The sequence below is a fragment of the Plasmodium gallinaceum genome, assembly GCF_900005855.1.
Source record: "Plasmodium gallinaceum strain 8A genome assembly, contig: PGAL8A_v1_141, whole genome shotgun sequence".
Classification (NCBI taxonomy): domain Eukaryota; phylum Apicomplexa; class Aconoidasida; order Haemosporida; family Plasmodiidae; genus Plasmodium; species Plasmodium gallinaceum.
In genome coordinates, this window is record NW_021628302.1 from 536,803 (window position 1) to 558,067 (window position 21,265).

The following is a 21,265-nucleotide window of genomic DNA, read 5'->3' on the forward strand; positions in this document are numbered from 1 at the left end:
TAAAAAAAAAAAAAAAAAAAAAAAAAAAAAAGTGTTAATTGAATTATTTAAATAGGTATACATTAAAAAAAAAAAAAAAAAAAAAATTTCCAACATTTTAAATTTAAAAATTTCTTGCATGTAAATAGGAATTATATAAGTAGAACGAAAGTAAAGAGCTTAAAAGTATAAAGAATGTGTTATACTGAAATAGTAAATCATTGATAATAACAAAAAAAAAATAAAAAAAAATTAAATTAATAAATTTTTACATCTAGATATAAATGTTGTAGTAATATAAGTAAATTACACAAGTTTATTATTAGAAGAGAAAATGTAGAATTTGAAAAAAAGTTATAAACACATTTTTAAATTGAAAATAAGTAAATAACAAAAAAAAAAAAAAAAAAAAAATATATATATATATATAATAAATTTAGTGATATGTAAAAATAATTAAAATATAATATATTAATTTTATACAAAAATTGTATAATTATTAGAATTTCATTAAAACAAATGAATAAACAAAACCTTTTATAAACTGTTTGTTGTAGATATAATAAGATCTTAATTTATTGGAAGTTTTCATTCAATGTATTTTACCCTATAAAATAATCAAAGTAGAAAAAAGGATACTTTTATATTTTTAAATTAAATAATAAAAACTTTGTTAAAAAAAAAAAAAAAAAGAAAAAAAAAAACACTTATTTTTTAATTAATGAAAAACAGAAGGAAAAAAAAAATAACATTAGACATATGACACTTTTGTGTATTTTTCTTCATTTTTAAAGAGTTGATGTGTTTCTTTATGTTTTAATAGTTTAATTCTTCTTGAAACAAAAATTTACTTTTATAAATTTTATTTAAATAAAATTAAATAAAAAAAAAAAAAGTGTGTTTTTTCAGTAAATAAAATTATAAAAAAATGCTCTATAAAAATTATTTTTATGTTTTTAAAATCATTATGAGATACACTGTACGATTTTTGTAATAGTAAAATATAATTATATAAATAAAATATATAAAAAAAAAAAAAAAAATGAAGAATAAATAAAAAGTACAGTTCACATATTTAAAGAAAAAAAAAAATGAAAGAGTGTTATACAGGAACATTTTCACTTAATACTGACACATATTAGGAATATTAATAAACGTCTCTTTTAATTTTATAAAAGAAATAAAAAATTAAAATTTCTCCTTTTTATTTCTATATTTGCATACAATTAATTTTTTTTATAACTAGAAAAGTTTTTGTCTTGTTACGTTTTGTTTTGTTTGCTTTATTTTTTTATTTTTTTTGTTTTATTATTTTATTTTTTTTTTTTTTTTTGGTTTTTTTTTTTTTTTTTTTAAACTATAATGACTACTGAGACATTAAAGGAAAATGATATCAATAATATGATTCTAAATCTAATGGAGAAAAAAAAGAAAGAAACATTACCGAAGAAAACTAAATGTAAAAGAAATATTAAAAAAGGAAATCCTGATAAAAATCAAATAAAAAGGTTTTATTGGAAAAAAACAAAAAAAATTAAAATTTATTTAACAAAACATAATAAGAATATTTTTTAATTTTTTTAATAAATAAGTAATTTAGATATTTTTTTTAAAGAACAAGAGGAAATTTATAAAAATGAAGAAATTAATATAATAGACTATATACAAAAAGAAGCAAAAAACAAAGAAAAAGAAGTATATTATTTTATTAATTTATATTAAAATTTATATTGTACTTATATATCATTAAATTACTCCAATTTTTTTCTTTATTTTTGTAATTTCTTTAATTAGTTGAACGATTACTACATGTATTGTCAAAATTTTAAAAAAAAATATAAAAATAATTTTAATGATACAATTATGAAATCTGAGGTTAGACTCTTTTTCTTTTCACAAGAAGAATATATATATTTTTATATATTATATTCATTTTTACATATTTTTTTTTCTTTTTTGAAATGTTTTAAAAGGAGATCAAAAAGGATCTAAAAGATTTACATATTGAATATTTAGACAACAAAATACTTTTAGGTTAGAAATGAAGAAATTTTTTACAGAATATAGTATTTTATTTATATATAAAACGAAAGTTTATGTATATGTAGAAAACATTACAAATTATTTAAATTTCAAATTGATTTTTTTTTGTTTTATTTTTCATAGAAAATAAGAGGAGAATAGAATTAGATAGTATGTCCAATTTTTATAAAGAAAAATTATTAGAAGTTAAAAGACAGTGGGATAATAAAACTTTTTGTGATGAAAATTTAAAAAATATAGTTTATGATATATTAAATGTAATAAATTAAATATTTAAATTTTTTTTTTTTTTTTATTCCCTCCTTTTAATATTAATTCATAATTTTTTTTTATTTTATTTAAATATTTATATGTTCAATTATATCAAATTTTTTACTTTTATAATAATTTAAAACATAGATTAAAATTTGAAAAATAACTATGAATGGAAAAAAAAAAAGTTGAGTAAAAGTCTCATATATTTTAAGTTTTAAAATATTTTTGAATGACTTTTTAATATATGAGTTAAAAAGATAATTAGTTTTTTTGTCAAGATGTTTTATATATATATATATATATAATAATTAATATTAAAAAGTAAAAAAAAATTATTTATTAAAATATATAAAAGAAATAAATATATCTGAAAATTATAGTAACAAAGGAATTTGAGTAAAGAGAATACAAATTTATGCATAAGTTTAGCAAGATAACTGGGAAAAAAAAAAAAAAAAAAAAAAAAAAAAAAAAAAATATTTACATATTACTCAATAATCTTCAAAATCTTCATAATTTTTTTTTTTCGTTTTGTTAAAAAGTTGCAAAAAAATAATATTTTGTCCATTAGAAACAAAACGTAGAATAAGTTTAAATTTTAATTGAGTTTTTTCTTTATATTTTTCTTGTGCAAAAACATATGTATTTAAAATTTCTGACCTTAAAATTAATTTTTCTAATTTCCTTATTTTTTTTTTTTCCAAATTCAATATATTTGTAATTATGATGCAATTTTCGACTATGCTATTTAATTTTAAAAAATCTAAAGAGCAAAACTTTATGTTTTCTGAAGAAAAATGATTATTACATAATTTTAATTTGTTTTTATTTTGGAATATTTCTTTTAAATGAAATGTGTTAAGAGTATTAAAATCATAATAACAATTATTTTCCCTTTTAGAACTTTTATATTCATTACTAGTTAATTTATCGTATTTATTACAATTATTATTTAAATTTTCTTCATTATCATCCCCAAAAGATAATGATACTGTATTATCATTTACTTTATTATTATTATTATATTCTTCATTAATGGTTAATGGCATTGTATCAAAAAACTTTTTTAAATTATGATTTGCTTTATAAATATTATCTTTATTTTCATCTGCACCTAACAAATGTACTTGATTTATATATTTATGTGGGTAAATATTTATATCATTTAATACGTTATAAAATGTTGAAGGTGAATGCAATGGAAATGTTAAAATAGGATAATCAATACTTGGAGACCCATTTGGAATAGATAATAAAATACTCAGAATTTCTAATAAAAGTGTGCCATCACTACAGAATGGATCAATAATATATAATTTTTTTGATGAATCTAAATATTTTAAAAAATTAATTTTAAAAATAGCTGATGCAACAATAGTGCTTTTTAAAGAATTTTGATTTTTATATGCTACATATATACGATTATTCATATCATTACTTAGATTTATATTTATTTTGCATTCATTATATTTAAATAATATATTAATTTTTAATGGTTCTAATTTAGAAGGATCTATTTTTTTTTTTTTTAAAAATATATTTTGATCACCGTTTTTTTCAATGTATAATTGTTGCTGTCTTTTTATTACACTTAAAATAATATTTTTTAACATACATGTATGATATAATCGAGATTTTATACTTCGTATATTTATTTGTGGTGCAACATAAACACTACTGAATGGAATATAAGCAGACCAATTTATATTTTTAATATCATTTATAAAATTATTTTCATATGCACAGTAAGAGTTATGTATTTGAAGTCTAATTTGTTCAATTGTACGACTATTTATAAGTAGTTTATATAAATAATGTAGATTTGATTCAATTTCAATATTATTATTGCTAAAAATATGGTTATATTTTTCGTCGTATATACTTTCTAACGTTAATGTATCATCATTTTTATAAGGAACAACACAAGAATATTTATAAAGTTCTTCTTCTTTATAATTTAATAAACTGGTACTATAACATTTCTTCCATTTCTTTAAAATTTTTGATTTAATAAATATCTTATTTAAATTGTATTTTAATAACATTTTACATTTTTTCATAATTTACTATTCAAATCATTGTTTTTATAATTTTTTTTTAAATTGTATGAACCGTTCATAATTTAAAAAAAAAAAAAAAAAAAAAAAAAAAAAAAAAAAAAATTTCTATACATGTATTAAAGATAACATTTATAATTTGCACTGTTATTTTTTATTATGTTTTATTTTGTTACTTTTAAAATTTTTATAACAATAAATAATTTTGTAAGTACATTTTCATTCTTGTATTCTTTTTATATGTGTATATTTTTTTTTATATTTTTTTTTGAATATCGTTAAAAAAAAAAACGTTGGTGAAAATATAAATAACATAAAATGACAGCATAGAAATAATTTTAAATTAGAACAATAATATGGAAAGTATAAGCTAAAAAATAAAATCATAAATATAAATAAAAATTTAGATGTATATTCATATATATATGTGTGTTATTTTTTTTAAATACAATTTACTAATTTCATAATTTATGAAGTTTTATTATATAGAAATAATAATGAAAAAAAAAAAAAAAAAAATGAAATAATTTTAAAATAAAAAAAAATTAATAATATTAAATGAATAATCAAAGTGAATAAAAAATTTATTTGATACATTTATTTGATACACTTTTTTTTTTTTTTTTTTTATTAACAGAATTTGATTTCTTCCTAAAAGAAATAATATATAAGAACATTTTTGAGAATTGTAAATGTATTGTTATATAAGTGATGGAATTAGTAATAAAGGAACCATATATAGTAATATTTGAAAAGATATTAAAATTATTTACATCAATTTGTGAAAATTTACATTTTAGGTTAACACAAAATAAACTACAATTAAGCGGATCTAATAGCTTAACTAATGAATTAATTATATATATAGATAAGAAATTTTTTTTATTAAATGAAATAAATTCTGATATAAGAAATATAAATGGCACTGTTAATTCAAAAGATTTTTATAATTGCATATATAGTCATAAAATTGTAAAACAATTTAAAAATAATGGATATTACTCCTGTAATAAAAATAATAATGAGATAAAGTTAGCAAAAAATTATGACAAGGAAGATAAGTATCAAGGAAAAAATAAGAAATGTAATTTAAATATTTCAAAATTGATATTAAAATTTAATAAGGAAAAAATAAATATCTTAGAAATAGTTATAAAATTTAAAAAATGTAATACTCATTTTAGTGCAATATTAAAATTAAGATCATTTAATACCCCATTAAAAAATTATATGTATAAAAATGAATCAATTATACAAGTTGAACCGACCCTATTCCTTCTTAACCTCAAAGACTTAGCTAATGAAAGAAATATTTTTTTAAAAAATACTGATAATTCTTTCGTTATAAGCTCATTAGAAACATCTGAATTTAGTTTAAATAAAGAAAAAGTAAAAAGGGAACAATTTTTTTATAACAATAAATTTATTGCCATTCCTTCATGTAAAACTAAGTATTTTTTTAAAAATAAAAAATTTGAAGACCATAATATGTCACTACCTCTCAATGAATTAAAAAATATAATTAAATTTTGTTCAGATTTAAATCTATTATGTTTATTCTCAACAAAAAACTTTAAAGAAAATTTGATTATTTATTTTGGTAGCATTATTACTCATATTTTAGAAAAAAATAGAAAAAGAATAACCAATATAAGAAAAAAAAGAATTTATGATGATAAGTATTATTATAAAGATAATTATTCAGAAGGAAGTCCCCTTATAAATTTCAAAGAAGAACATTCCAATTCTTGTGTTTTTTATTTATCTGATGATAACTCAAGTGATGAATTTGATTCTAGTCTGGAAGATATAGATAAAGATGGTTATTTTCTTGACCATTATGAAACAAATTCTCTTGATGATAGACATTTTAACGATATTATTACAGGTTATATGCATTTTACGTCATACTTTAATATTTCATGCAACTTTAAGGAACTTCAATGCAATGATAGTAAAGTTCCAAATGACTTTCAGCAAATAAACTTTAATCAACATAATAATTCTTTTGAAAAAAAAGAAAATATGACAATAAAACAAGATAAGAAATTAAAAAAAGGGTTTCACCAAGAGTCTTTTTTTAGAAGTGATCTCAGTAAATCTAATATGGGCACTTTGAATAATTCTAGTAATAAAAAAAATGAATTGTTTAATGAAGTAAATAAAAAATTTAATATTAATGAAAATAGTAATGGACAAAATTTAAAAAAAGATAACATTTCTGACATAACCAATATGAAGAAAAATTATTTAAATGAACCATATGACGATTATAGTTATAATTTGAAATTTTTAAAAAATAATAAAAACGATACCTTAGGTAAAAAGGAACTTAATACATTAGATCAAAATAATAATAGAAACGGAGAATGGAACTGTGATAATTTTATGAAAAATAGCAAAAATAAAGAATTTTTTTATGATAAAAATATCATAGATAATGGTGACATATATAAAATGATTAGAAATAATAATGATAATAAATATGAAAAATACAACTCTAATAAAGATTTCAGTGACATTAATAATAATAAATATGAAAAATACAACTCTAATAAAGATATCAGTAACATTAATAATAATAAATATGAAAAATACAACTCTAATAAAGATATCAGTGACATTAATAATAATAAATATGAAAAATACAACTCTAATAAAGATATCAGTAACATTAATAATAATAAATATGAAATATGTTACAAAAATAATAATATCAGTAATACTAATGATAATGTTTATGAAAAATATGATTATAACAAATATATGAATAACAATAACAATAATAACAAATGTGAAAAAGATGATTATAACAAATATATAAATAACAATAATAATAATAACAAATGTGAAAAAAATGATTTTAACAAATATTTAAATAACAATAACAATAATAATAATAACAATGAAGAATATGCCTATAATAATGATATGAACAAAAACAACTATAATAATAATAAATATGAAAAATGTTACAATAATAAAAATATCAATAATGCTAACGATAATATTTATGAAAAATATAAATATGATAAAAATATTAGCAACAATAGTAATAATAAATATGAAAAATATGATTATGATAATGATATGAAGAACAACAACAATAATAATAAATCTGAAAAAGATGATTATAACATATATATGAATAACAACATTAATAGTAATAAATATGACAAATTTTACGATAATAAGGACATTAGTAACAGTAATTTTAATATATATGAAAAACATAAATATGATAAAAATTTAGGAAATAATAGTAACAATGAATATGAAAAATATAACCATAATAAAAATATCAGTAATAGTAATGAAAACTTATATGAAAAACATAAATATGATAAAAATTTAGGAAATTATAGTAACAATGAATATGAAAAATATGATTTTGATAAGATAAATGGAGATATTAAATTTGAAGAATTGAATTATGATAAGTTTATAAGAGGTAATACTAATATTTCAGATGCTTATATGAACATAAAAGTGAAAATAAAAGAACTTGACTCAACTTTGGAAAATTTGAAAAATATAGATAATTATAAAAAAAATTGTGTTTTAAATAAAAAATTGAATAATTATGTTGGTATATCCTCTGATTATAATGCATCTAAAAATATAAATAAAAGAAAAAATTTTGTGGATAACTTTCAAATAAGGAAAAGAAATAAAAAAATTTCAAACGATAGTTATAAAGATTTAAAAATAAAAAGGAATAATTCTCATGAAAGTATAAGTGAATATAACTCAATGGTAAGTGATAGTTTTTATTCTTTAAGTGAAGATAATGAAATAGAAAATAATTCAAAGTATGAAAATATAGAATATTTTGATTATTTTAATAAATTGTATTCAAAATATAATATATATAATAATATGAAAAAGTGGGAAATAAATTCAGGTGAAAATTTTGTGAAACAAAATCTTCCTTTAGGAAATGGTGATAAAACTAATGGAAAATTACATCTTTTGAATTATAATAAAAATTCAAAATATAGAAGATTGAATACAAATAACAGTAATACAGTTATAAAAACAAATGAAAACAATATACATAATTTAAAACATAACAATAAACAATCTTATTATACAAACTGCAAATTTAAAAATAAAAAATGATTTTATAAAAAAAAAAAAAAAAAAAAAAAAAAACATTTTTTATAAATATAAATTATAATTATATTATTTAAAAAAATAATTTGAAAATGAAAAAAATAATTAAAATTATGTATCTATTAATAATAAAATTCTTTTTATTAAGAGTTACACATTTCATAACAAAGATTTATATAAAAATGAAATGTTTTCTAATATTTATTATAATTATATTTTAATTAATAATTATAAGTATTCTTATTAAAAATTAATTAGTTTTATATTCAGTAGCACTATGAATTTAAACTTACATGTGTATATTATTATTAAACGAATCAGAATATTTAAATATTTATATGTATTTAATTAACAATATGAATTTATTAAGTTGAAGTAGTGATATTTTTTGTAATATTAAAACTTAAAAATAATTTCTAAAAATTATCATATTTAGATCTACATATTTCTTTCTTTTAAACTCAAAATATCAGAATTCATTGAAAAATATATTTAACATAGAAAAATGATAATTTATTATATTAGAAAATTAAAAAAAAAAAAAAAAAATCATTGAATATAATAAACCATTTTTTCCCATATTACTACATATATATGTATATTTTAAATATATAAATATAATTTTAAAAAATCTTAAGTATATATATATATATATATATATTTTTTATTTTATGTAATATTTACATAGTAATTCCTTAATGACAAAATAATTTTTTTTTTGTTTCTTTTCAAAAGAACTACGTTCATTAAAAAAAAAAAAAATATCATTAGATATATATTTAGAATCTTGAACTAGTTACATATTATAATTTTATTATTTTATTTATTTTTTTTTTTACATTATATGATAATTTATAAGAATGAAATATAATATGATTTAAAAATTATTTTCATGAAGTATCCTTATTTTTTTGTAAAAAACTAATTATATTAAAAAAAAAAAAAAAACTGTTCTAAAATCTATTTAGCTATTTTTATATGATCATTTTTTAAATATATAAGAATACTATATAGTATATTTTTTTTTTAATATAAAAGTTGATATTTTTCTTAAGTTAGAAAAAAATATTATTATCTAATAGTTTCATAACAATCTGAAAAAGAAGGAATAAGAGAAAAATTATTATTTTTTGGGAAAACATTCCAAAATCTGATTGTTTCATCTGGAGAACCAGAAGCGATTGATGTTCCATCTGCACTTAATGATAAATATAGTACTCTTAAATTATGACCTGTTAATATAGAAACTTTTTGTAATTGAGGATAATTCCATATTATAATTTGATTAAGTGAATAACTATGAGTTGATATAAATTCTTGAGTATTTGTAGACCATAAAATATTTGAAACTTGAGAATTGGTATCTATTTCATTTATACATTTACCATTCGTAGTATTCCAAAAAAATATCTTTTTATCAGCTGAACCACCACCACTAATGAGTAAATTATTTTTATGGGGACACCATGAAATAGCTTTAACTGCAGCTTTATGTTTTGTAAAATGGAAAACATAATTATTTGTATTATTTTCCCATATATATATAGAATTATCATTGCTTCCTGAAGCTAGTTGTTTTCCATCATAATTCCATTCTAAACCACATACTTCAGATTTATGTTTTGTTAATTGCACATAATTACTTTCTTTACTTCTTAAATCACAACTAAAAATATTATTATCTCTACCACCTGATGTTAATGTGTTGTAATTCCAACATAATGCACCAACTCTTAATTTATGATTTTTGTATTTTCTTATTTTTACTCCTCTTTCAATTTCCCATATTTCTACAACACCATTTGATAACCCAACAGCCAAATAATTGCCAAAAATATTCCATTTTAAAGATGTTATTGATTTTCTTGTTTCAATTTTTTTTTTTTCATTTTTTTTTTTTTTTTGTATTTGATTTAAGACAAATAATTCTTCACTTTTACATGCATTATTATTCCATAAACATAATTTATCATCTAAGCCAACTGCTATGATATTTTTTTTGGACCAATCTAATAAATTTAAATAAAAATCATCAACTAGTTTTGGTGCACTCAAAATGAAATATGGCTCTTTAGATATTTTCCTTTTCTCTTTTTTGTAAGAATTGAGGATATATGAAGGATAAGAAAAATAAGAAGCAAAAGGATCTATAGATATATTATTTTTACTTTCCTTAATTAGGTCATTGAATGAATTTTCTAAAAATATATTTTTATATTTATTTTTATTAACATTTTCTATTATTTTATTTTTTATAAAATTGTTATTTTTATTTTTTACTTTTTTTTTTTTATCAAAGCAAGTATCTTCATTATCATAATTTTCATATTTTTTATCTTCTATATGGAATTTATTAATATTTCTTTTATTTATTTCTACTATTTTTCTTTTTAGTGTGTATTCATCAATTTTTATATTATAGATACTTTGCCTACTATATCTAGTTTTGTATATATAATTTGAATATAATTCTTTTGGGTCTATATCGAATTCATATTCATTCATTAAATTATTACTAAAAATGCTATTTCTCATTTTTTCATTCCATATGGAAAATTGTCCAAAATTATTATTTGGAAGATATAATTCATTTTTTTCAATTCCTTTAAATATTTTTTCCGATAAATTATTATAGTCATAACAATTTTTCAAAAAAAATTTTTCCATTTTTATTTTACTTTCATTTTCCAATGCCTATAAAAGTTTTCATACATATATTACTTATGCGTTATATTATATATATATATATATATATGTATTTTCATTACTTAAACTTATAAGAAAATATTTGTCTTATAAGAAAGTCTTATTTAAATCTTTTTACATCCTTAAAAAAACATATATTTATATGCTTTAAGAAAAAATTTTTACACTCATAAAAAAATTTTCATTAAGAGTTGTTTAAATAATCATTATTTATTAAAAGAAAACTTTTCAAAATAGCAAAAAATTATAAAAATCTAAACTTAAAAAAAATTACGTGCATTCCTTTAAATTCGTATTGCCTTTTTTTAAAGAATAATGTATTTTTTTTTTTTTTTTTTTTTTTTAGGTGCGAAGAAAAGTAATAAGAAAAAATTTTAATAAAATATAAAATGAATTTTTCTCACAATTTTATTGAAAAATAACTTTTGAAAAAGATAATGAATAGTGGCTAATTTAATTTTAACAATGTATTATTGTTTCCACTTGTTAAAAAAAAAATTATTTTTTTTTTCTATATCTACTTCTATTTTTTTCTACATTTATAAAAATTCTGAAATACTTATATTTTTTTTAGAACTTTTTTTTATGTTTAATATAAGGTCTTATTAATGATTTAATCTTTTTAATTTATATGTGTGTTTTTAGATTATATATTCTCTATTATGTGATGTCTTATGGTTATAGTGAATAATTTAATGATCTTTTATTGTTTTAAAAGAATTTACAATTAATCTTAAAAAAATATGTTCATTTTAGTTTTATGTAAACTTTTATAAAAAAACAAAGTATAAAGTAGTATTATTACAAAAATGTCAAAAAAAAAAAAAAAAAAAAATAATAATAAAATAAAATTTAAAAATAAAATTTAAAATGAAACAATAACAAAAAAGAAAATATAAAAAAAAATATATATTAGGCAAAAAAAAAAAAAAAAGACTTAAAAATATTCTATAATATTCATTTAGCGACAAAATTTTCCAAATAAAAAATAAACAAATGTTAATTCATTTGTAATATTTACTCGAACATTTAGATTTTAACCACTAATAAAATATGTTAAATATATTATTAAAATTTAATTGATAAAAATATATATTATTTTAATAAAATATGATTATATAAAATGATGAGATGTAAATATATATATCTTTTTAATATGCCCAAATTAAAAACATTTAAAAAATTATAAGGAAAAAAAAAAAAAATTATATAAAATTTTTATTTTAAATATATCAAGTATGTAAAAAGTTTTAAAAATTCAAAATTATATAATATATACCTTCAGTTTATTTAATACACTTTTTTTTTTTTTTTTTTTATTTTTTGTTTAATTAATTTTCCATAATATATTTATCTGTTCTTTCTATTATCACAACTTCTTATTAATAAATCAGTTGAAGCAACACAAATAGAAGCCAAGGAAGTTATTATTAATCCTATACCACTACATAATGCTTCAGTTAAACTACAAAATATATTCTTCTCTTGTGGAATTTCGTATAAAACATATCCCGGATAATAAGGTCGGTATATTGTATCATATGAATAATATTGTGATGAGTACATTGTGATTAACTTGAAGAAAATGAAACAAATAAATAAAAAATCAAATATATATATTTATATAGGTAACAAATTCATATAATTTATTATATTTTTATCTGTTTACAATAATAAAGTCAGTGTATAAATCAAATTTATTAGATTTGTTCTTAAAAAATATACAAACTTTTTAAACATACAGAAAGAAAAAATAAAAAAAAATTTAATTTAGAGGTTACATTGAAAAGTTAAAAAGAAAAATATTTTTTTTATGAACAAATTCTCGAAAACTACAGAAAAAAAAAAAAAAAAAAAATAGGAAGCTATTTTTTTGCATTTTAATGTCTAGTCAGTTCAGAAAAAATACACACTTTTTTTTTTGGTGCATGTACATTATTTTTTTTTTTTTTTTTTACAAGTTGGCTGTAAAGGAAATTTAAATATAAAATATTAAAAGTTCTTGTTATAAAAATAAAAATTAAGAATTAAACCTGCAAAAAAAAAAAAAAAATGGAATTTACTGTATTAAAGAAAATATATATAGATAGATTAATGTTGACTAATGTATAACTCTTAAAAAGATGTTCAAATATAAGATAAAACATGCAACTATGAGAATTACAACTTGTTTTTATTTTTTTTTTAAATAGGAAATGTTTTCTTAAATTACGAGATCTTATTAAAATGTTATATAAAAGTTTAAAAAAAAAAAAAAAGAGCATAATGTATAAGGAAAAAGAGTTACAAATTTTACGAATTTTATTTTTTTCATTTTTTTTATTTAAAGAAAAATTCAAAATATTTTTTTGGACAATTATTTGGATATATTAATAATGGATAAAAAATTACATACTTTTTAAGAAAAACTTCAATAAATTAAAATACTATTACCAAAAGTAATATAATGAAATAATCATAATTTTTTCCATATATTAAAAATTTAATAAACAATTAAAATAAATACGAAAAAGTAAAGAACACACAAAAATGTAAGGGTAATAAATTAGGTTCTTGCATTAATAAAAATTCAATTAAAAATAAAGCTAAAAAAAAAAAAAAAAAAAAGTTTAATTATCATTTATGCAAAAAAATTATAAAGCAAAAATTAAAAAGTATATGCATAAAACAATTTTTAAAATATAAATGTAAATGAATATATAATTTAAAAAAAATATTAAATAAACTCATAAATCAACAATACATTATGTATAAAGAAAAATACAAATTTACACTAATTTTATACATAAATTCTTGTTATGTGTACTTTTTTCTTTTCTTTGTGTAAAGTATTATATTCTCTTTTTTTATTTAAAAATTTTATTTTATCTTAGGGATAATTATTCATATCCTTCTAAATAATCAGAGATAAAATTTTATTTGAAGTGTTCTATCTCAGCAAGAGAACACATAATTTGAAATAAATTCTTGTTTAGATATTATTTGAAGCAATTTTTATATGTTAGATATATTATTATTATCTCTTTTAAGATTCTATTAAAATATATTTGTGCAATGCTTATTGATTTATATGAATTTGATTTTTTTTTAATTGATATAAACAAAATAATATTTTTTTTTTATCTACAATATGTTTTTTGTAAATATATATTTTTGTAAATTTCAATTACTTTAAAAATGTTATAGTTTTTATATGTTTTTTTAACCTTAACATTTAAAATAAAACTAAAAAAAAATTGTACATAACTTTTTTTCTTTGGTCTGAAACTTTTCTATATATTTTCCTTCTGTTATTCTTTGTTTATCATTGAGCATTAGTTTATTACTTTTTATAACAATTTTATGTGTCGCTTTGCTAAATCGTTGTGTCTTATTTTTTATAATATTTGTTTTATTATTTTCGTATACTAAATTTATCTATACTGAAAAAATTGTATTCTTTGGATTATTTCCTTTTTACAGATACTTCTACATCATTGAAATATTTTAATCCGTTAATTCATATAATTATAAATTATTTTTTTATTATTTTTTTTTTTTTTTATGTATTTTTAGTTATATTTTTTTAGAATATTATATTTTATCATGAATCATATTGGGTTTTAGTTACTCAAAATTGTTTTCTTTTGTCAAAGGAAGAACATTTTTTCCTTTTGATATTAATCCATTTTTGGAATTTTTCAGACAACTTAAAATTTTTTTAGTATTAGGGATATTTTTTTCATTCATTGACATAGCAAAATTTTTTCCCTCAATTTTAGGTAAAAATATGTTATTTTTTGAAAAATTATTTATATCATTATTTTCTTTTAGTAAAGTTTTTTTTGATGCATCATTGAATACCTTTTGAGGAAAATTTAATAATTTTTTTTCAATTGTACCTTTTAGTGTATTATTTGAATTATATTTAGATAAATTTCCTAAAGTAGAATTCATAAATGTTCCATTTGTTAGGGAACCACTTTTTACATTTTCATTTTGCTCTTCTAACAAAAGTTTCGATTGTGTATTACCTTCTGTACTCTCATGCGTATCCATACGATTAGAACTGATTAATTTTAAAGATTTTACCTTATAATAATTTTTTTCTTTTTCATTATTAACATTAAAATTTTTAGAATTAGTGCAATCTTTATTCTCATCTTCATTGATATTTAATTTATCTTCTAATATATTATCATTTTCATTGTTTTCTCTTTTTATAGATTTTTTACTAGGAAATTGTTTTAAAGTTGATAAATTTTTTATGTTATGAAATTTTTTTATAAAAGAAATATTTTTTATATTTGATTTTTTTTCATTATCATTAATAATGCACATTTTAGGTTTCAAAAGAACTTTCGTTGATTTAATTTTAATAATTGGATTAATATTTTTTATATCCTCTTTTTCTTTATCTCCTATATTTTCCCTTATTTTTTTTTCATTATCTTCTTCCATTTCTTTTATTTTATCCTCTCTATTTTCTTCTTTTATAGTTTCTTCTTTGTTTTCTTCTTTTTTTATTTCTTTTACAGTTTCTTCTTTACTTTTTTCTTCCTTTATTTCTTCTTTTACAGTTTCTTCTTTACTTTTTTCTTCCTTTATTTCGTCTTTTACAGTTTCTTCTTTACTTTGTTCTTCTTTTATTTCTTTTTTTATAATTTCATTTTTATTTTCTTCTTCTTTTATTTCTTCTTTTATAGTTTCCTTATTTTCTTCTTTAATTTCTCCTTTTATAGTTTCTTCTTTACTTTTTTCTTCCTTTATTTCTTCTTTTGTAGTTTCTTCTTTATTTTCTTCTTCTTTTACAGTTTCTTCTTTACTTATTTCTTCTTTTATAGTTTCTTCTTTATTTTCTTCTTCTATTATTTTTTTCTCTTCATTTTCTTTTATATCTTCTTTTTTTGTTTCTTCTGTAGTTTCTTCTTTTATTTTTTCTTCTATATTTTCTTTTATCTCTTCTTTTTTTGTTTTTTCTACAGTTTCTTCTTTTATTCTTTTTTCTTTATTTTCTTCTTTTATTTCTTCTGTGGTTTCTTCTTTGCCTTTTTTCTTGTCTTGTTCTCTCTCATTCTCATTATTTTCTCGTCCTTTTATATTTTCTTCATAATTGTTGTTGTTTTTTATATAAAAAGACTTTTTATGTGGTAAAAAATTTGAACATAATTTCATTTGGTTATTTTTAATGTTAGATTCTTTATCTTTCAACAAAATTTTATTTGATCCTTTTTCTATAATTGGTTTGTCAATTTCTCTATGTTCTTTTTCTTCTTTTTTTTCTTCTTTTTCTTCATTGTTATGATTTCCTTTCACAAGTACAAATTGTTTACCAGGGTGATTCGTTATGGACATAGAAGTTTTTATGTTCCTTTTTTCATTGTAGTTTTTAATATTTAACCCCTTAAATTGTGTTACTGTTTTATTTAACTGCACATCTTTCTCCTCATATTTTTCTTTAAAACTATCTTCTTCGTTTTTATTTTCCTCTTTTTCATTTTCATTAACATCTTTATTAGTTAACTTAATGGAACACTTATTTGATAAGTTTTTGAAGCCTAATAATTTGTTTTGAGTTTTAGAATTACTTTTCTCATATTTTACTCCTAGAGAACTTAATATTTTATTTGTATCAAACAAATTAGACTTTTCTAGTTTTATTTTGGATGCAAAACTATGTAATTTCATAGTAGATATATCTTGTAATTTTTTGGATTCTAATTTTTGTTTATTAATATCATTCATTTCATTAATTATAGTAGGTGATGAAAGGTTATCAGTTACGTTAAATGTTTTTTTCATACTTTCAGGTTTTGTATTCATCTCTTTTTCTAGCATGTTTGTTTCAGGATTGTGCTTCGATTCAACAGATAAATTATCGATTGTGTTTTTAGAAAATGCCTGTAATACAAATTCTCTTGAGTTCCTTGAGTCTAAGGTAGAATCTAAATCATTTTTGTTTTCCTTTGATAAGTTTTTTATTTTTTCCATTTCTATTGTTTTTATTACACTTTTTTTATTTAGATTATTTTCCAATTCTTCAATACATTCTATAGTTTTATTATTTTTTATATTTACAGTTGACTTCATAGTAGATATATTTTTTGAAAATAATTTCAACGTTTCTTTTTGATCTACATTTACTAATGAACTTTTAGAGTATCCATTTTTGTTTATGAAAAGTGATTTATTATTCATTTGATTTGTTTTTACTCCGATTTCTTGATTATTTAGTTCACATTTATTTGATTTATCTTCATTTATATATCCCTTATGTTCCTCTAAATTATTTCTACATTCCTCTTTGGAATTTATCGTTTCTTTTTCTGTTTTTTCCAAACTCTTATTTGATAATGCACTATTTAAAGGTATTTTTTTATCAATGTTTCTTTTTATTTCTAATTCAGATGAATTCATTTTATTTAAGAGGACACCACTCATTTTCTCAAGTTGTATATTGTTTTTATTTAAAACATTTTTAAATAATTTATTAAATTTGACTTCATTATTCGTTTTTAATTTTTCTATTGACGATTTATTTTCATCAAATAAATCTGGTTTTGTGTTACCATTGTATTTGTGTACATTAATTTCCTTTTTTATGGAAAATTTATTTTGTTTTAATAAAATGTTCTTATTGGAATAAACTAATTTTTTTTCTTTCTGTAAACTGTCATCAGGATATATCTTATTGCTATCCTTTTCTAATTTTTCTAAAGTTGATATTTCTTTTTCTAAATCCTCTTTTTCTAAATTTCTGTTTTTGTGTGCATTACTATATGTATTTGTGTTAGTCACATGAATATCTTCCTTGTTAGTTTTATTGTCAAGCATGTTTAAACATTGCTTTGTTTTATTTTCTGTATTATTATATTCTTTCATATCTTGCAATTTTTTATATTGATTCTTAATTACATTTTTTTCAAAAGGTGTGCTAAGTAATTTAGTTTCTGTTATTGCTTTGCTCTTATTGATAAATGGATCATTTTTTTCTTTTTTGGTTATTTCATTTTTTGTGCAATCAACATTATTTAATTTGTTGGGAGGTATATTCTCTGATTTCTTTTCTAAGAACATATTTTTGTTAATTATCTTTTCATTCGTTACTAAAGAGAATTTTGGATTTTGAAAATTATTTATGGGAGATTTATCTATTTTTTCCTTATTTAATAGCTCTTCCTTTAGAGTAATTTTAATATTTTCATTATTTAGATATACGTTTTTTTTTACATTTATTTGTTCCATTTCTATATTTTTTTTTAAGGAATTTTCCTTAGTTTCATTATTTGTATTGAAATTTGTAACTGTTTCTATATTATTTCTAACAAAATTATTTGATAAAGCATCATTTTCTCCTATATTTTCACCCTTTAAGTCTTGGGATTCTTTCTTTTGATTTATAAAACTATCATTATTCTTTTTATCTTTAGAATTATCATGATGGATTCCCTGAACATTATTTGTATCTCTCTTTGAAGAATATATACTCTTTATATCATTATTTGTAGACAAAAAATTAGTTTTAGATATTAAAAATTGATTCCCTACATTATGATTTTTGCTGTGAATTTTATCATTTACTATTCTTTTACTTATAGAGCTTATTTCTCCTTTGCCTTTCAACACATTTGTTGATTTCTCATAACTAATTTTAGAGTTTTCATCACTTAAAACAGAAAAACATTCTTTTTCATTTTTTTCAATAGTAGGGGATATTATAACACCTGTTTCTTTTTTAACAATATTATTTTCTGATACATTATTTTTTTTTTGACTTAATAGTAAATGTAATTCATTGGATGATAAATCTTGATTTTGGTTGATATTTTTCATTTTGTCATTAATAGTTTTTTTAGAATTAGTTTTTAAAATATTTGTAAATTCATATTTTTTAGAATAATCTAAAGAAGGATCTTTTGAAATCTCATTTATGGATTTTTTTACATTTATATTTACTGTATTTAAATTTATTATATGTTCTTTATTAATATTTTGAGTATATTTTTGAGTAAGTTTCTCATTTTTATTAAAATGATATGATAATATACTTATTAAATTAGTTTTTTTCATTAATTTATTTGTTTTATAACTTTTTTTATTTAACTTCTTATTAGTAACGTTTTTTTTTTTTATTATCTTACTTTTTTCATTTATATTTTTTATACAATTTTTAAATAAAAAGTTCGAAATATTTTTTATATTTGGTAAATTTGGAATATATATATAAGAAGACACGTTTTTATTTTGTTCTTTTCTAATAAAATTTTCTTTTGGTTTTACTGATTTTTTCTCATGTTTATCCCTTGAAAACTTTTCATTAGAGTTACATATTATAATGCTCCTATGCTTTTTTCTTTGACTACTTTTATTTGTATCATTTATGTTCTTATAATCACATTTTTCAAGTTCAGGGAACAAATAAGAATATTTATTATATCTTTTGGATTTTTTTTTTTCTGTTTTTATAAAATTTTCTACATCATTAATATTGCTTGTACTGAAGTTAGTCTCATCATATATATTACTCTTATCATTACCAATAGCGTGATATTCTGTACTATCATGAATATAGCTTTTATTAATGTTTTTCCTAATTTTTTTTTTTTTCTTAATTTTATTTTTGGAATTTTTTTGTAGATTATCATTACTTTTAATAAAATAATTTTTATAAAATAATGGTTGTTGAATATATAACTCGTCACTACATTCTTTTTGTCTTTTTTTTAATAAAAAATTTGTTTTCTTAAAATCATTATCAAGTGGTACATGTTTATCATTTGTTTTAATGCACTTTAATAGGCTATTATAGAATAGTTTATCCTTTTCAATATCTAGACCTGTATTTAGAAGGATCTTTTTATTCTTCAAGGATTTTTTTTTTTTTATATTGTTTTCAATATCTTTTGCATTTTTTATTTTTATGTTATCGTTTCTAGATAACTTATTTTCCATATTTCCTGGAATAAGTAATTTTTTATTTAATTTTTTTTTGCTATCATATAGCTTTTGTAATTCATCAAGTGAAGAGTTAATAGATTTTTTCCTTTTCTCGTACTCATACATTTCGGATTTTTTTTTCTTTTTTTTTTCAATAATTTTTTTTTTTATTTCAAGAGGGTAGTTGTCTTCATATAGTTTATAATTCTTTTCCTCAATCATATTCTTATTTCCTATTTTATGTTTTGATATACTATCATAATTTTTATGTACATTTTTTATATTTTGTGGTTCTTTTTTATACTCACTGATATCTTCTTTAAATAAATCATAACTATTCTTATGTTTAATTTTTCTAATTTTTCCGTAGAATTTTATATTTTTAATCTTTTTCATATAATCTATAATATCATCTATATGTTCATCGTTATCATTTATATCTTCTTGCACATATTTATTTAATGATTCCTCTTTATGTTTTTTCATTGTTTCATTTTTATTTTGAGATAAACGTTTTATATTTCCTTTGATTTTTATGATAATTTTCTTTTCTCTTTTTATTTCTTTAAACATTTTATTTTCATTTTTCATAATATCTTTTATACTTTTCATTAAAGTTATATTATCCTTTAGATTTTCTTTTTTAGATATAATTTTTTCCTCAAGTTCTTCATTATTTAAGCTTAAAACTGTAACTAAATCATAAAATTCTTTATTTTTTCTTTTTATTAATCCTTTAATTTTTAATATATTCATTTTTGAAGTAAGCTTATCAAAATTATCATTTTCCAAATTGTTACACCTTTGAAACATTTTCATATAATGCTCATCTAATATATTAATATTCTCTTTTTTATTAATTAGGATATAGCTCTTTTCTATTTTTGTATCATAATATTTTTTTTTGTATTTATTGTTTTCTCTTTTTATTTTATCATTATTTTGAATACAAACATGTTTGTCACTACAACATGTGGGTTTTTTCTCATGTGGATATTTTTCCTAGAAAAATATATGCTCATATCATAAAAGTAAAAAATTAATTTTTTAATTAAAAGAAAAAATTTTTACAGATAATAATTTAAATTTTTTTTTTTTTTTTGTATATTTGAATTATTTCTAAAAATAAAATTAAAAAATATGAGATAAAATGAGAAAATACTTATTTTACTAGAAGATAATAAATTAATTCA

At 18.2% G+C, this 21,265-nt stretch overlaps 6 protein-coding genes across 6 annotated transcripts; 2 read left to right on the forward strand and 4 right to left on the reverse strand.

Annotated features, from left to right (window-relative positions):
- Positions 1-1,341: 1,341 nt before the first annotated feature.
- On the forward strand, positions 1,342-2,291 carry PGAL8A_00485400 (conserved Plasmodium protein, unknown function; the record flags this gene model as incomplete). The annotated part of the gene is made up of 5 exons (XM_028673646.1): positions 1,342-1,487; positions 1,572-1,674; positions 1,774-1,854; positions 1,953-2,013; positions 2,146-2,291. 5 exons carry the CDS (start codon positions 1,342-1,344, stop codon positions 2,289-2,291), a joined length of 537 nt encoding a protein of 178 aa, XP_028530077.1.
- A 477-nt stretch (positions 2,292-2,768) lies between these two features.
- PGAL8A_00485500 (conserved Plasmodium protein, unknown function) lies at positions 2,769-4,322 on the reverse strand (the record flags this gene model as incomplete). Its single annotated transcript, XM_028673647.1, has 1 exon — positions 2,769-4,322. The coding sequence occupies one exon, from the start codon at positions 4,320-4,322 to the stop codon at positions 2,769-2,771; it is 1,554 nt and encodes a 517-aa protein (XP_028530078.1).
- Positions 4,323-5,045: 723 nt separating this feature from the next.
- Positions 5,046-8,456, forward strand: PGAL8A_00485600 (conserved Plasmodium protein, unknown function; the record flags this gene model as incomplete). The annotated part of the gene is made up of 1 exon (XM_028673648.1): positions 5,046-8,456. The coding sequence occupies one exon, from the start codon at positions 5,046-5,048 to the stop codon at positions 8,454-8,456; it is 3,411 nt and encodes a 1,136-aa protein (XP_028530079.1).
- Positions 8,457-9,521: 1,065 nt separating this feature from the next.
- CDC20 (cell division cycle protein 20 homolog, putative) lies at positions 9,522-11,117 on the reverse strand (the record flags this gene model as incomplete). The annotated part of the gene is made up of 1 exon (XM_028673649.1): positions 9,522-11,117. The coding sequence occupies one exon, from the start codon at positions 11,115-11,117 to the stop codon at positions 9,522-9,524; it is 1,596 nt and encodes a 531-aa protein (XP_028530080.1).
- Positions 11,118-12,506: 1,389 nt separating this feature from the next.
- PGAL8A_00485800 (conserved Plasmodium protein, unknown function) lies at positions 12,507-12,722 on the reverse strand (the record flags this gene model as incomplete). The annotated part of the gene is made up of 1 exon (XM_028673650.1): positions 12,507-12,722. The coding sequence occupies one exon, from the start codon at positions 12,720-12,722 to the stop codon at positions 12,507-12,509; it is 216 nt and encodes a 71-aa protein (XP_028530081.1).
- A 2,040-nt stretch (positions 12,723-14,762) lies between these two features.
- On the reverse strand, positions 14,763-20,891 carry PGAL8A_00485900 (conserved Plasmodium protein, unknown function; the record flags this gene model as incomplete). Its single annotated transcript, XM_028673651.1, has 1 exon — positions 14,763-20,891. The coding sequence occupies one exon, from the start codon at positions 20,889-20,891 to the stop codon at positions 14,763-14,765; it is 6,129 nt and encodes a 2,042-aa protein (XP_028530082.1).
- Between the last annotated feature and the right edge of the window lie 374 nt (positions 20,892-21,265).